At 42.1% G+C, this 15,554-nt stretch overlaps 1 protein-coding gene across 2 annotated transcripts in view; it reads left to right on the top strand.

The window, feature by feature from the left end:
- The first annotated feature begins 760 nt into the window (after window positions 1-760).
- LOC140500340 (gasdermin-D-like) overlaps window positions 761-15,554 on the top strand; it is a 30,497-nt gene continuing 15,703 nt past the window's right edge. Inside the window, exons 1-5 of one of the 2 annotated variants that reach the window (XM_072602833.1) lie at window positions 761-1,042; window positions 3,967-4,187; window positions 4,719-4,905; window positions 13,256-13,424; window positions 13,976-14,078. In XM_072602833.1, coding sequence (XP_072458934.1) covers window positions 3,971-4,187; window positions 4,719-4,905; window positions 13,256-13,424; window positions 13,976-14,078 — 676 coding nt within the window. In that variant the 5' untranslated portion in view covers window positions 761-1,042; window positions 3,967-3,970. The remainder of the gene's footprint in view (window positions 1,043-3,966; window positions 4,188-4,718; window positions 4,906-13,255; window positions 13,425-13,975; window positions 14,079-15,554) is intronic. The other variant, XM_072602832.1, reaches the window with a different exon arrangement.

Genomic DNA, 15,554 nt, shown 5'->3' with positions numbered 1-15,554 from the left:
TTAAAGTACAACTCAAGTATCATCTCAGTCCCTTGACCTCCGTAGTGACCTTTCCTAGTCCTCTCTTTTGTCCTTCTTATGTAACACCATGTGCACCATAGCAACCTGAACTTGTAAGTTCCCCACCCCAGCTCCAGGACAGAGCAAGTCTTCTGTATCTCTCCCAGAACCTGGCTCAGTGTTCTGCATCCCAAAGTGAATGGGCAGGCACCAAACTGTTGAATTCTTTGGGGGAAACAATAAGGCTGTATTTGGAGAAGAGAAGGTAGTTTGGTTTGGCTAGGGTCTGGAGCAGGGGTGGGGAACCTGTGGCCTGAAGGCCACATTCTAGGTCCTTAAGTACGACTAGATTTCTTCTGTAAAATTTGGATTTGGTCAAAGGGCTGCACAAAAGGCTGCACATGTGGCCAGAAGGCCACAGCTTCCCCACCCTTAGTCTAGAGGAAGCAGAATGGAATGAGAGCAGGAGGAAACTCAACTTTGCTTCAGATGCTGACAAGGCTGGAAAGCTTGGGTTAGCCCCACATGCTTCTACCCATACTGTTTGCAGGGATTCCCTCACCTTGACTTCCTGGCAAAAAAGGTACCCAGCACAAGCCTTTATATGCAACAGGTGTTTGAGAAATAAAAAAGTGAGAGTCTCTCGTTACGATTTCTCTACTTAGCCAAAAGTAGAACTCAGTGGGAGTGAGGGAGGAGAAATAAGAGGAAAGGGAGGAGGCGGAGCGGAGGAAGTGGGTGGTTAAGACTGCCGGCCGGTTAGCTCTACCCACTGCCCCTCTCTTGTCCCCTGAGCTAACATCAGCTGTCAGACTGAGCAAATCGGGACGGAAGACAGACAACAGCAGTTCTCATATAGACATTGTCTTTCCTGGAAATGGGGCAAGAAAAAGAAACGTGACCCAAGTAGTTTCAGTTTTGACTGAGTGAGAAAGCAGCTCATAAAATCTGTTCGAAACAAAACTCAGCCTTTAGGAAGGGAGAGACTCCTGCCGCACCCCTTATACGCACAATCCACCTGAGACAGGACAAGGCCGCCCAGGTAAGGTGCCTCGGGGAGCAAAGCAGGGAGGAGAGGGGGTCTGGAGGGAAGGCACCTTGGAGAAAAGCCTGGGGCAGAATCAGCTAGGTGCCCGCAGCCGGCACAACCCCTCCCGGAGCATTACAAAGTGACCCAGAGTCTGGAGACTGATATCTCCCTTCCCCACTCCTCTTTCCTGTTGGGTGTGTTAGGAGATCTAAAAAGGCTGGAGAGGTACACTGGTGCAATTCCCTAGCACAATCTATTCTGGGAGAAGACAGGCAGCCTTACTAGTGTTAACCTGAAAACTTGGTTAAAGAAAGGCAACAGGCTGAATGCATACATTTTATAATTTAATTAATTGATCAATTCCCTATTAAAGACAACGGTAACATAATGCATTATGGAGCCAGAAACGTTCTGGCTACCCAGTGCAGAAATCTTCTGGCTTATATACATTTTGCTGTGAGAAAGGAACTCTCCTAGTTGAGCAAATCATAAATTTAGTAAGACAGGACAATTAACAAAGTAATGTTGGTCAGGCCTTGGGATTCCAGCTGGGTAAACATATGTCTCGGTGATAAAGAAGGAAATCCCACCACTAGTGAGTGGCAGGCTTCCTGTCCTAAACAGATAACTGACATAGGAAAGGGTAAACAAAGTTCAATAGAAATTACGACCTAGGTTAAAGGTCTCCTAAGGAGTATAGAGTCAGCCTTGGCTGGCTTTTGCTGACATAGGAAAAGGCATTCTCTGAGTTTGCTTCAGAGAGAACAAAGAGATTACTATATTAAACATTATCACTAGTTTCCCCAACTCTAACCTTGACCCTAGGACTTTAGGGTACAGTTTCCTGAGACTCCACCACGCCCTGTTTCTTTTCCATCCCTATCACCCATTCTAGCATTGAGACTCAACTCCTTTTCCAAGGAAGAAGACGGTGGGTTTAGCATTGGCCTCTTTCTCAAAACTTGTCCCTTGGGGGCAGCCAGAATTCGCCAAGTTGTACCTCCTGGGCAGTAGCATCGAAGGAGATCATACTGCCAGAACCTAGCCTGCTGGCCTACAGATCCTGTAGTATTTAAGAATTAGGGCCTCTAAAATGGAGTCTAAAGTAAAATCTCTCTAAACTAAAATCTATTTCTGTAAGACTCGGGTTAGGGCACCAACATTTTGATTTGCACTAGTTCTGGGGTACCTTAAGTATGTCACTCATTTAGTCCCCCAAGAGAACAGGCATCCAGAAATTTCAGTTTCTCTTCGGAGCCACAGCCTTTATAGTACAGGGACCTCAGTTCCTCAGAGATTTGCCTCATTCTCTGTTTTCATATGTTTCTTTTCCTTGTCAAGGCCACTCAGTTCCCTTCCTTTTTTCCCCCTAGAGCTTGCCCCTTGCTTACCCTCTCTCATTATCACTTTCTCCTAGCTCCATCCTAGCTCTCTACAAACATACTCAGGTCTTGTCCCTCCTTTAAAAAACTCCACTTGACCCTGAAATACCTTTTTAAGTCAAAGGTTCTTAACTTGGCATGTATAGATAGATTTCAGGGAGTCCGTGAAATTAGATGGGGAAAAATAATATCTTTATTGTTAATTCAGTTTCCTTTGTAATTTTGGGTGTTGTATTTTATGCATTTAAACACACCCCTGATAAGGGGTCCAAAAATTTCACCAGGATGTCAGAGGTGTCCCTGACATACAAAAAAGTTAAGAAATTTTACCTTGAGCCTTTCTCCTCTATAGACAGTGAGATGGCAGAGTATTGGACCTGAAATTAGGAAGTCCTGAGTTCAAATCAGACCTCAGCTATTTATTGGCTGTGTGACCTTGGGCAAGTCACTTCACCTCTGCCTTCCTCTGCTTCTTCATCTGTCATATGGAGATAATAAGTGCACCTGCCTCCCAGAGTTGCTATGATGATCAAATGAGAGTAATTTTAAAACACTTTGCACAGTGCCTGACATATAGTAAGAGCTACCTAAACATTAGTTATTCCTCAATCCCTTACAGTGCTCTGAAATCTGAAGGAGCAGAGAACAGACAGAATGGGGGAGGGCAGTGGCTGTGGAGACATCAAGAAGGATGAGAACTGAGAAAGGCATCAGAGTCAGCAAATTAAATAGCTGCTGGTAACCTCAAAGAGGGAAGTTGCAGTCAGGATGAGGGCAAATGGCAGATTGCAAGGGTTTGAGGACAGGAAGGTAAAGTAGAAACAAAAGCTTCAGAAAGGTATTTTTTTGAGATTTGCTGAGGAAAAAGTCGTAATTAATAATGATGATGGTGATATTAGCTAACGTTTATATAGTGTGGATCTGACCACACCGCCCCTCTACTCAGTAAACTCTAGTGGCTGCCTAACCCTCCTAGAATCAAATACAGAATGCTCTCTTTGGCATTTAAAGCCCTTGATCACCTCGTTCCCTCCTGTTCTCATTTTCTTATACATAACCCCCTGCCCTGCATTCCCTTATGGCTAGGACATTTTCTCTGACTGTCCTTCATGCCTGGAATTTTCTCCCTCTTCATCTCCCTATCTTGGCTTCTCAGTTTCAAGTCCCTGAGAAAATTCCACTTTTTCTGGGAAAATTTTCCCTAAATCCCTCTTCCTCCTAGTGCCTTCTCTCTGTGGATTATTTCCAATTTATCTCACATATATGTGTATGTATGTGTGGGTATGTGTACATATATATAGTACATAGTTGCATGCATGTTATCTCTCCCATTTCATTGTGAATTCTTCAAAGACAGTGGCTGTCTTTTTTTTTTTTTTCAGATGCATAGTGCCTTGCACAGAGCAGGTACATAATACATGTTTTTTGACTGACTGACTTTCTGTCTGATGGCTTAAGTTCAAAGCATTAAACTGATTACTCCATTCCTTCAGGAACAAGGAGTCCGAGAGACTAACCAGCTTCTGTCCCCTCTTCTCCTTTGCCCTTCCTAAGAACCATGGCCTCTGCATTCGAGTGGGCTGCGAAGAGTGTGGTTCGAGAGCTGAGCAAAAATGGGGAGCTGATCCCTGTGGACAGTCTCAAGAGCTCCACCCACTTCAGTCCCTACTGCCTGGTCCGGAAGAAGTCCAAGAGCTCCTTGTTTTGGAGGTCCCGGTATGTTTGGCTCAATATGACTCTCAAGGACATTTTGGATCCAAGCTCCCCAGAACCAGGTACAATGCCCTGGGGAGGTGAGGGGGTGAGAGAAGGAGCTGGGGAAGGTTGCTGAGATGGAATATGAAGGGGAAATGGCTCAGCAGGCTTGGCCACAATACACAGCTTTCCTAGGACTGTGTGGAAACATGCCATCCTGTATCAGTGATGTCCAGAGCATTCTGTTCAGCCACTCTTCGTAGAGGTTGGGGTGAATTGGGGAGGCAATGAAAAGCCATAGAACAAGCAAGAGACTTGGGTTTGAGCCCTGGTTCTTCCACTTATTAGATGTGTAACCAAGGATAAGTCACTTATCTGCTCTAAGTTTCTACTGCCTCATCTATAAAATGGGAATGATAATATTTCACAGGCTGGTTCTGCAAAAAGCACATTGTACATCTTAAAGTGCTATAGACCTGCAAATTATTGTGACTGGGGAAGTAAGCGTAAGGTTGGGGTCCCAGATGCCTTTACTGTGTCCCATGGTCACTCCTACTGCACAACCAGATTTATTGTTCACTTTAGCTAAGGATTGGCCTCTCTCTCTCCAGAAGTGACCCAGCTTGGACCATTTCACTTTAATGATGAGGTGGATGGGCAGGTGTCTGGCAGTGTGGAGGTGACCGCCTCTGTGCAGGGGAAGATTTCAGGACAGTTCTCAAAGTCAAACAGAACCATCCTTGAAGTCAAGACTCTCATTGTGTCCCCTAACACCTGGGAATGCTTACAGAAGGAAAGGTGAGAGAAATGGACAAGACATGAGCTGAAAGCTCTAGTGACTGATGTTTGGGGGGTGGGAGAAGGTGGAGGAGGGAGTGGGATCAAGGGAAAGGGTCCCAGGGGCAACCAGAGAGAAATAGAGAGTCAGAGTTTTCCTTGTGTATGGGTTGAGTTTACTTCATATCAACATCCACAAATGTCATGTGTTATCTGAGGCCTGGATAAGACCCTGTCCCTCACCTCATGGGGCTCACAGTCAAGTAGGGGATGAGAACAACCCATTTAAACAACAATTCACAATAATATGCAAATGTAATAGGAGAGTACAAAGTGAAGTCCAAAGAAGAAGGTTGTTCCCAACAGGAGAAGATGAGGGAAGGTTTACTGGAAGAAGGAAGATTTGAGTTTAGCTTTAATTGATGAGTGGGAATTTAACAAGTTAAGAGAGAGAGGGAAGGCATTTCAGGAACAGGGAGCAACACAAGCAAAGAAGGCATATTCAAGGGGCAGTTCTTTTTAAAAAATTCATTGATATCTTTTATTTTTATGCCACCTCCACACCTAAATGTCTCTCCCCAACTAGCAATCAGTTCCTTGTGACAAAGAGTACAAAGCAATGGGAGAAAATGGATCAGTATAACCAGCAAATGTGGCAGCCAAGCCTGCCTCTGAATCTCTATATAATGTTCCTCATCCGTAGTCTTCCACCTCTGCAATAAAGGGAAGAACATTCCTTTTCTCACACTTTATTCCTCAAGGGCAAGCTCTGTCACTATATTAAGTTTTGCTTTTGCTCTTCCCAGTTACACCATTGTAGTCATTGTGTATATTCTTTTCCTTCTTGTCCTTCATTTTGCATCAGTTCATGGAAGCCTTCCCATGTTTCTCTGAATTCTTTAAGTTCTTTACTTCTTACACTCATACATTCAGGTGTCACAATTGGTTTAGGCATGTACTTTGTTTCCAGTTCTTGGCTACCATAAAAAGTGCTACTGAATATGACCTTCTATCTTTAACCTCCCTGGGGTACATATGCCTAGCAGTGGGATTCCAGGTCAAAGATGTGAACATTTTAGCGCCATTCCAAATTGTTTTCCAGAAAGACTGAACCAATTCATGATGCCAGTTTCAGGGTATTAATGTGCCTTTCTTTCCATAGCCACTCTAACATTGCTCATGTCTGTTTTTGGTAATCTTTGCCAATTTTCTCGATGGGAGGTGAAACCTCAAGGTTGTTTTGATTTGCCTTTTTGAGGGCAGTTTCAAACAGTCCAGTTTGAATGGAATGGCAAGATCATGGAGTGGAGTCCAATGAAGTAAGATAGGAAAAGTAGATGGGCATGAGATGGAAAGATCTTGAATGTCAGATAGAAGATACTCTGATATTCCAGAACCAGAGGGTAAAATAGAAATTTAAAAAAATCTACCAATCACCCCCTAAAAGAGATCCCAAAATGAAAACTGTCAGAAATGTTATAGCCAAATTCTAGAGTTCCCAGGTCAAAAAGAAAATATTGCAAGTAGCCAGAAAGAAACAATTCAAGTATCATGGACCCACAATCAGTATAACACAGCATTTAGCAGCTTCTACATGAAAGGATCAGAGAACTTGGAATATAATATTCTGGAGGGCAAAGGAGCTAGGCTTACAACCAAGAATCACCTACCCAGAAAAACTGAGTTTAATCCATGAGGGAAAAAATGGACATCCAGTGAGATAGAGGAATTTCAAGCATTCTGGAGAAAGGACCAGAGCTAAATAGAAAATTTGACTTTCAAATACAAGACTCAAGAGATACATGAAAAGGTAAACAGGAAAGAAAAATCATAAGTTCAAACTATTTTACTTTCCTACATGGAAAGATGATATTTGTAACTCAAAAGATCTTTCTCATTATTAGGGTAGTTAGAAGTACTTAAAAGTACATGGAGGGTACAACTGTGAGTTGAACACAAACGGGTGATGTCTAAAAAAAATTAAGGGCTGAGAGAGAGAGGAATGTACTGGGAGAGAGAAAAAGGGAGAGGTAGAATGGGGTAAATTATCTCACATAAAAAGGGAAGAAAAAATTCTTACAGTGGTGGGGAAGATGGGGGAGTGAGTGAACCTTACTTCTATCAGAATTGGTTCAAAGACAGAATAATATGCACACTCAGTTGGATCACTTACCCTACAGAAAAGTAGAAAGGAAGCAAACAGAAAAGGGTGTGGGGTGATAGAAGGGAGGGCAGATTGGGGGAGAGAGTAGAATCAAAATCAAATCAGAATCAAAACATTTTTGAGAAGGAACAGGGTGAAAGAGAGAATAGAATAAGCAGGAGGGGGAACAAGATGGAGAAAGATACAGTTAGTCTTTCACAACATGACTATCACAGAAGTGTTTTGCATGACTACATATGTATGACCTATATTGAATCGCTTGCCTTCTCAATGGGATAGTGGGGGGAGGCAGGAGGGGAGAGAATTGGGGACTCAAAGCATTTCAAATGAATGTTAAAACTGTTTTTATATGTAACTGGAGAAAAAGTAAATAGTAAATAAAATAGAGTTGGAAAAAAATAAAAAATATATAAATAAAATACATCTAGCAATGGAACTGATAACCTAGAAGCTGCTTCCCTCTCCTGGCTGCCCAGTATAAATTCATTTAAAAAGTATTGCTACCTTTAGGTAGATAAATGTTTAACCAGGGGATTCAGGCAAAGGATCACACTTAAGGACCTAGAAAGACATATGTGACCTTAAGGCTGAAGGATTCTCACCCCTGGTTTAAAATGTTTTTCTGCAGTGGCCATGCTGTGGAGAAAAGTATTCTCTCTTTGTTACCTTTGGGGTTGATTATAGGACCAAAGATTTAGATTAGGATGGGAATTGAGTAGTAATCTAGTCTCATCCCTTCATTGCACAGATGAGTAAACTAAGGCTCAGAGAAGTTGCCTCTGAAGCTAGAACATTGCCCACTACCACAGGTGCTACATAGACTTGTTCTGTTTTGAGTGTTGGGGGAAAGCTTTTGATCCCACTTTTGATCCCCTCTCCCCTTTGTATGAAAGAAGGGGAAAGAATGATTTCATTAGCTAATTCTATAGGATGCTATAGGGAACAGCTTCAACATCTAGCCAGGAATCAGACATTTCCTTGTGGACTGAGAGCCAGCCTGAGATGGCAGAAAGGCAATTCCCCCCTGAAGCATCCTTGTTCTACTGACTTGTGATTGGCCCACCAGGTATTCTGGCCTGAGCTCATTATTCTATTTTGTAATTTGAAACCCATTTTCAGCCAATCAGGAAGCTTCCTGATGTTGCTGGAGGGTTCCTGGTGATGAACTTACTCTCCTGAGTAGACTATTTAGCTAGTAGCCTGAGTATAATTCCTTCCTCTTCAGTACAGCCAAGGTAGAAGCCCTATCACTTACTAGTTAGAAGTAAATCATTCAATGCAGCATCTAGCATAGCAAAAGATTTAAAGCTGAAAGGGATCCTTGTTGTTGTTCAGTTGTTTCAGTCATGTCCAACTCTTATTTGGAGTTTTCTTAGCAGTGATACTGCTATTGATTGCTATTACCTTCTCCAGCTCACTGTATAAATGAGAAAATTGAGGGGAAAAGGGTTTAGTGACTAGCCTAGGGTCACACAGCTAGTAGGTGTCTGAGGACAGATCTGAACTCAGGTATTCCTGACTCCAGGCCCAGAACACTGTCCCCTGTGCCACTTAGCTGCGTCTATTCCAATCTTCATTTCACAGATGAGGAAAGTGAGACTCATGAAACTGAAGAGACATGCCCAAGGTCAGGGATCACTAGTTGAGCCTCATTTTCTCCATTCATAAAATGGGGGTTGTTATGAGGAAAGTCTTTTGAAATTTTTAAGTGTTAGAGAAATGGTGGCTCTGATTATTGCTGGCTAATGTAAAAGATTTGCAGGGACTGCCAGCAACAGCAATCTGAGAGCAGGTAGGCGTCTTGGGAGAGGCGGTTAGTGGATGGGAATGAGGCTGATGGGGGCAGGGGACAGGAAGTACACCAAAGGCCTCATTCTATGTGACCATTTCTCTGGGTCCAGAGTCAGAAAAATCCATAAGCCACCTTTGTGGTTCCCTATACACAGTGCTCAGTAAAGGTGTTGGTGATGATGAAGGGGATGATTATCTCCCAGGCTGTCTTTGCTCTGGGGCCATAGACTCCCTCATTAAGGTTTTAGTGTTCCTTTGTCCTCCTAGCCAAATTCCCCATCTCCTACTCTTCTCCCTCCCCCTCCCCCTTTTTTCCATATACCTTCTCTTGCATTTACTACTATTTACATCTCTTATTACAATCAATGTAGATTCTCTCACTGGGTCTATAAAGCCTTTCCATCTTGACTGGATCTGCCAGAGTTTTCATGTCATAATAAAGGATTAGAGGACCATGGAGGAGAAATCCTTTCATATGTCTATTTCTAATAAAGCCATGGACCTTAATTGAGTTATCCTTATTGTCCTTTTCTCCAGGGAATGTTGTGAGATGCTGTTCTGAACGTGATGTCAATTGTTCAGTTGTCCCAGCAGTTTTCTATAAAAGTATATATTTAACAAAGATATTTATATATGTAGTTTTAGTTGACAAGGAATCTTGTTTGATCTTGATATATACAGTTTTGGCCAACTGAGTCAAAAGTTATCAAAAAGTAACAACTGCAGAAGAATCTTCTATTGAATATGCCTCTCAGCCAATTGCATGACTATGAAGATTGTTGTTTAAAACTCTTCTATGAAAGCCTGCCTATTTCCTTCTCATATTTTCAAGGAAGCCTTAAAGCACCATATAAATGTAAGTTATTATTACTAACAATATAAATGTGAGCCATCGTTACAATTCTATCTCAGTCAAAAGCAACAAAATAAATGAAAGAGTAAAGGAGTTGCATAATCACTTGAGAAAATCCAGAAACCAAAGTGGGAGAGCATCAATAAAGCTAAAGATGAATAGAGAGGGAGATGGAAGCAATCTTTTCCTGGGCATGAACTACAGATTACCTGGATGGACAGGTTAAATAGATGAGAACAGATGTGAAAGTCTTGCATAAGACAGTATTAATAGGAAACTTCCATTATCCAGATATCTGCTAGAACTCTGTTCCTTCAGATAGCCTTGTTTGATGGGGTGGGGGGAAGGTTAAAAGAAAGTCTTATGGATACCTCCTGCTTTTAACCTATCATCTCCACATTGGATTACTAATATTTTAGGAAACTCTGAACTGCTTGTGACTTCTGTTTTCATGTTATTCTTTAACCCATGTTATAGAACCATGCAAGCCCTACCCCACCCAACCTCATCTAATAGAAGCCTTGACTATCAGAATATCAGACAAAGCTTGAGAGGAAAATTAGTCCAACCTCCATGTGAAGAGGAGTCCCTCGTACACCTCCCTGAAGAGTGATCCTCCAGCTTCAACTTCACTACCTTAGATATTTTTCTAGGAAGATATGCTTTTTTTGTTTATTTTTTAAACAAATCTTTTTTTTTCAATTAAAACTTAATTTTCTTTTTCTCCCACCCCATCTCCCTACCACCAAAAAAAAACAAAAACAAAGTCAATATATCACATATACCATCAAGAACAAATTCCCAAATTGACCATGTCAAAAAGCCATATCTTATGATGTACCTTGAGTCCATCATCCTTCTGCTAGGAAACATACAATATGCTTCATCATCACTCCTCTGAAATTACTCATGGTATTGACCATGGTCCTGAAGTCTCTCAAAAGTTGCTTGCTTTTGCAGCATTACTGTTATCATCTAAATTGTTCTCCTTGTTCTTGCTTGGTATCAGTTCATACAAGTCTTCCCAGCTTTCATTTAAACTGTCCCTTTCATCATTTCTTATGGTACAATAACATTCATATGCCACATTTGTTCAGCCATTCCTCAAATGATGGGCACTCCCTTCCCCTTAGTTTCCAGTTCTTTTCCACTATAAAAAAGAGCTGCTCTAAATGATTTTGTATAAGTAGATTCTTTTTATCTTTTAAAAATATCTTTGGGGGTATTATAGACCAAGAAGTAGTGATGCTGGCTTAAAGAGTATGCACAGATACATGACTTTTGGGGCATAGTTCCAAACTGCTTTCCGGGGGGGGGCCATACCAATTGACAGTTCCTCCAGCTGGGCATTAATGTGCCGATTTTCCTGCAGTTCCTCCAATATTTTTCATTTCTCCCTCTTTGTAAAATTTCCCAATCTGATGGGTATGAAGTGGGACCTCAGAATTACTTTAATATGCATTTTGCTAGTTATTTCTGATTTGAAGTATTTCTCATACCACTGTTGGTAGCTTGGACTTGGAAGATAGTCTTCCTTATCAGCTGATGCCATTTTGACTAGGGACCCCCTCATGTTCTTTGATGAGGGACCTCCTCATCTTTATCAAGGACTCTGAAACCTGCTCTGGTAGGGGCATTCAGGAACATTGAATGGGTAGATTCTGGAATGTCCAGAACTAGCAGAAGGCAGCAAAGATAAATACATGAGTTTTCAAAGTTTTTACAGAAACAAAATTAACATATCCAAGAAAGAAGGGAAGAAGTGGACTGGGAAAAAAAATCTTTATATCAAATACATCTGATAAAGGTCTTATACTCAAGAAATATCAACAGCTTACAAAAATATGTAAGATCAAAGAATAAAAGACCATTCCCCCCAGTAGAGAAGTAGTCAAAAATTTGAACAACTGGTTCTCAAAAAGTTGTTCATAGTTAACAACCATGTGAAAGAATGCTCCAGATCTCTAGTAATGAGAAAAATTCATATCAAAACAACCCTGAGGCTTGAACTAACATGTAGCAAAGTAGCAAAAATGACAAAGGAGAGGAATAGTCAAGGTTGGAAAGGTTGTAGGACGACAGGCACGCTAATGCATTGTGGATCTGTGAATTAAGCACGACCTGATTAGAAAGCAGCTTGGATTGATTGATTGATTTTAGTAGTTTGGAATTATGCAAAGAAAATGACTCAAATATCTATACCTTTGACCCAGAGATTCCACTGGTAGGAATATATGCCCCCAGAGGTTCTCTTCATAAAGCAAAGCTCAGTACGTGCCAAAATCTTTATAGTAACATTTACTGTGACAGCAAAAAACTAGAAACAAAGTAAATATTCGTTCATAAGGGAAATAGCTAAACAATGACACATGAATATAGTGGAATATTACTACCCGGTAAGAAAAATAAAGGCCAACATGAATTTAATAAAGCATGGAAAGACTTACACAAACTGGTGTAAAGTGAAGCAAACAGAGACAGGAAAACAATATAAACAGTAATTTGTTTAGAGGTGTCTGACTCTTCATGACCCCATTTGGGGTTTTCTTGCCAAAGCTACTGAAGTGGTTTGGCCATTTCCTTCTTCAGTTCATTTTACAGATGAGGAAAGTGAGGCAAATAGGTTTAATGACTTGCCCAAGGTCTTGCAGCTAGTAAGTGTCTGAGGCCAAATTGAATATCCTTGAGGTTTAACTCTAAAGAGGAGAGCAGAGACTTAAACAGATGCAGATGGGGAAGGGGGTATATATCCTAGCCACTAGGGCAGCAGGAGCAAAGATAGGAGGCAGGAGGGAGTGCAGAGAGACCTGGGGGTGGAGTTCATTCAGATACTATACAGAGGACCCAAAAGGGAACTGGACACAGGTTAGAGCCACCCTTGTGGTGGATGTGGGATCTGAGAAGGGGATCTAGTCAGGTGCTCTGCCTGATTGTGGAGTCCTCTTAATAGTATCCCCAGCCTGTGCAGAAAAGCCTTAAGCAAGAGGGAGCTAGCTACTTCACCATTCCTCTGTTGGAAGGCTCTAATTGTTAGGTAGTTCTTCTTTCCTCTGAGTCAAAATGGATTCCTTAGGGATGTCCTTGAGCTGGTCCTATTTCTTCCTTCTGGGGTTAGAAGGGAACAACTTTCTTCCTTCTGCCCCATGACAATCCTTCCCGTAATTTAAGACAGGGATCATCATGTCCCCCATAAACTCTTTCTTCTCCAGGCTAAACACACCCTGTTCTTTTAGCTGTTTCTACCCCATTTAAATGTTTTTTTTTTCAATTGTGGTTCTTCTTAGAATGGCTCTCCCTTGATATCTCTCCCAAAATGTGTTTGCCTTTATAGGAGACAGGGGTCCTTTTGGCTCCAGTCACAGTGTTAGTTCTTCCAAACATGTGCACAAACCATCCTCTGAGTCCAGACCTCTACTTCCATATGAACCCCCCTAGGCACTAGCATGGTGAACTCCAAATATTCAGTACCAAGGAGAGGGCCTTGAGCAAGGTCCTAACTGAGAGGGATGGAAGAGGCAATCCCAAATCCCTTACCTATTGCTTTCCCTTCTCCTCTCCTACAGGAAACTGAAGACACCACAGCCCTTCCTCATTCAGCAGCTTCAGGAAAGGGGAGAGAACTTGTATGTTGTGACAGAAGCCGTGAAGACCCAGAAAGATGCCATTCTGAAGAGGTCCAGAAAGGGGGAAGGTGCTGGGAAGATCACTATTCCTGCCATCTTGTGTGTCCAGGTTAGAACTTATACTTTGTATAGAAGTGGGTGGGGAGAGGGGGAAGGTCCAAGGACCCCAGCATCCCTTGACTTTCTAGCCTTAGCTCCCTTACCTCAGAGACTCCCAGCATGTCTGATGACTCTGAAGATGTGTCCTTTTCCTGCATCCTGTTTGGTGCATATCCATTAAAAATAACAAGTCCTACTGTGCGTAATTGGTGCTCTGTCAGCTCTCAGCCATTCTCAGGGGTGTTGATAATCATCAAACAGCAGATAATCCAAGAGTACTTCAACTGTGGTTTGGAATACAGTAGGGCAAGTCAGGAAGCAGTTGCATTTCCATCCTCATGACTCCAAGAAGCTCCTTTAAATTTGATGAAATTTCCCAGAACTGTTTGATGAGGAAGCCTGAACACACACATACACAGATCCTTGTTGTGTGATCTTGGGCAAGTCCCTTCATGTCTCTGAGATGGGATTTTCTGAGAAGGAAAGGACTGGATGATCTGAGTTCTGAGGAACCATCCAGTTCTAGATCTGTGATTCCTGCTCTCTTTCTTCTCTCCTCAGGGTGAGGGTCAGTGTCACTTGAACAAAGCGAATACAGTGACTGTCCCTGAGGGCAGTATACTTGCTTTCCAAGTTGCCAAGTTGATTTTCCGGGACCACTGGAGTAAGTTGGGTCAGAAGGACCTGGGTGGGAAGGATGGAGAGGTTGGGGAAAATTCCTCATAAACCACCCTCCTCCCACCAAGGGCTGAGGGAGGTGGGGAAGGGGAGGGGTTATTACTGTAGTACATGCTGCCCATCTGGCTAGGCAGGTGACATCTGCAGAGACAATCCTGTCCCTCTCTGATCCACATATTCACTCTTGGATGGGAGGGTTCATTTCCAGGCTGGAGTGGAGGGAGGGGAAAAGGAGGTTAGTCTTCTCCTCACTGAGTTTTCCAACAACTCAGGAGAGGGGGCAGGAGAGTCTTAAGGGGCACTAGAGAATGGGCATCCTTTCTCCTTTTCCTTCTTCCCCTTCTAGTCATCTTTCTTTGTCTTGATTCCCATATACTTCATACAACTACAGAAAATAGAAACTACAATACTCGTAGTTCAATGGTCTCCCATCAACTAGTTTTGATTATTCCTTCCACTGATGCTGGTCTTAGCACATGGTCCTCAAGATTGTCCTATCCAAAAAACCACCCCCTGTGACTAGCCAAGGAGTGAGTCTCTCCGCACTGAGCTAGACTGGCCCTTAGACAACAGACCTAGGCCTCTAGTTGAGGCCTTTTAGCTCATTCTGGCACTTAGCACAGGGTCTGAGACATAGTGGGCTCTTGATATTTATTGATTGATCGATCAATAGTCACACTAGTACGACCAAGCATCTGTTCTACTGAAATCACTTTAAAATCCCCATTTCCCAATATGGCATCCCTGAGGATAACTTCAGGAGACAACATATGAGGAAAAAAACTAAATAAAACTGTGAAATCCAAATTATTTACATTTGATAAAAGGCAAAAACATATACAAAATCTTCACAGTAATTTATTTCCTGCAGTCACTCTCCTGAGTGTCTTTCTATACTCAGTAGCTTTTGATGATGTCAGTTTTCATAGAATCATATTCAATCAATCAATCAATAGACATTGATGAAGCACCTACTATGTGCCAGGTATTGTCCTAAGTGCTAAAGGTACAAAAAGAAGCAAAAGTCAGTTCCTACCCCCAAGGAACTACTCTACCCTATACTCTAATGGGGATAAAACATGCAAACAAATACATGCAAAACAAACTACATAAAAGATAGATGGGAAGTAAGTAATGGAGTATTCTTATGTGTTAAGTGTGTTCTAATCCCTTCAGGCCTATGTTACTCCATGTAGTCATTGAGACCCTTTCCAGCTCTCAGATTTTGTGTCTCAGATTGTGCTCTACATCACCTGGAGTTTAAATCTAGCCTCAGACGTAAACTGTGACATTATAAGTAAGCACTTCCAAGTGACCTTAGGCATGACACTTACCCTCTGTCAGCCTCAGTTTCCTCAGCTGTAAAATGAGGATCATAGCACTGACTTCACAGGGTTCTTGTGAGGATTAAATGAGATAATATTTGTGAAATGCTTAGCACAATGTCTAGAACACAGTAGGA

This window comes from Notamacropus eugenii, chromosome 4, assembly GCF_028372415.1.
Source record: "Notamacropus eugenii isolate mMacEug1 chromosome 4, mMacEug1.pri_v2, whole genome shotgun sequence".
Lineage (NCBI taxonomy): Eukaryota > Metazoa > Chordata > Mammalia > Diprotodontia > Macropodidae > Notamacropus > Notamacropus eugenii.
This window is presented reverse-complemented; position numbering and strand designations above follow the sequence as displayed.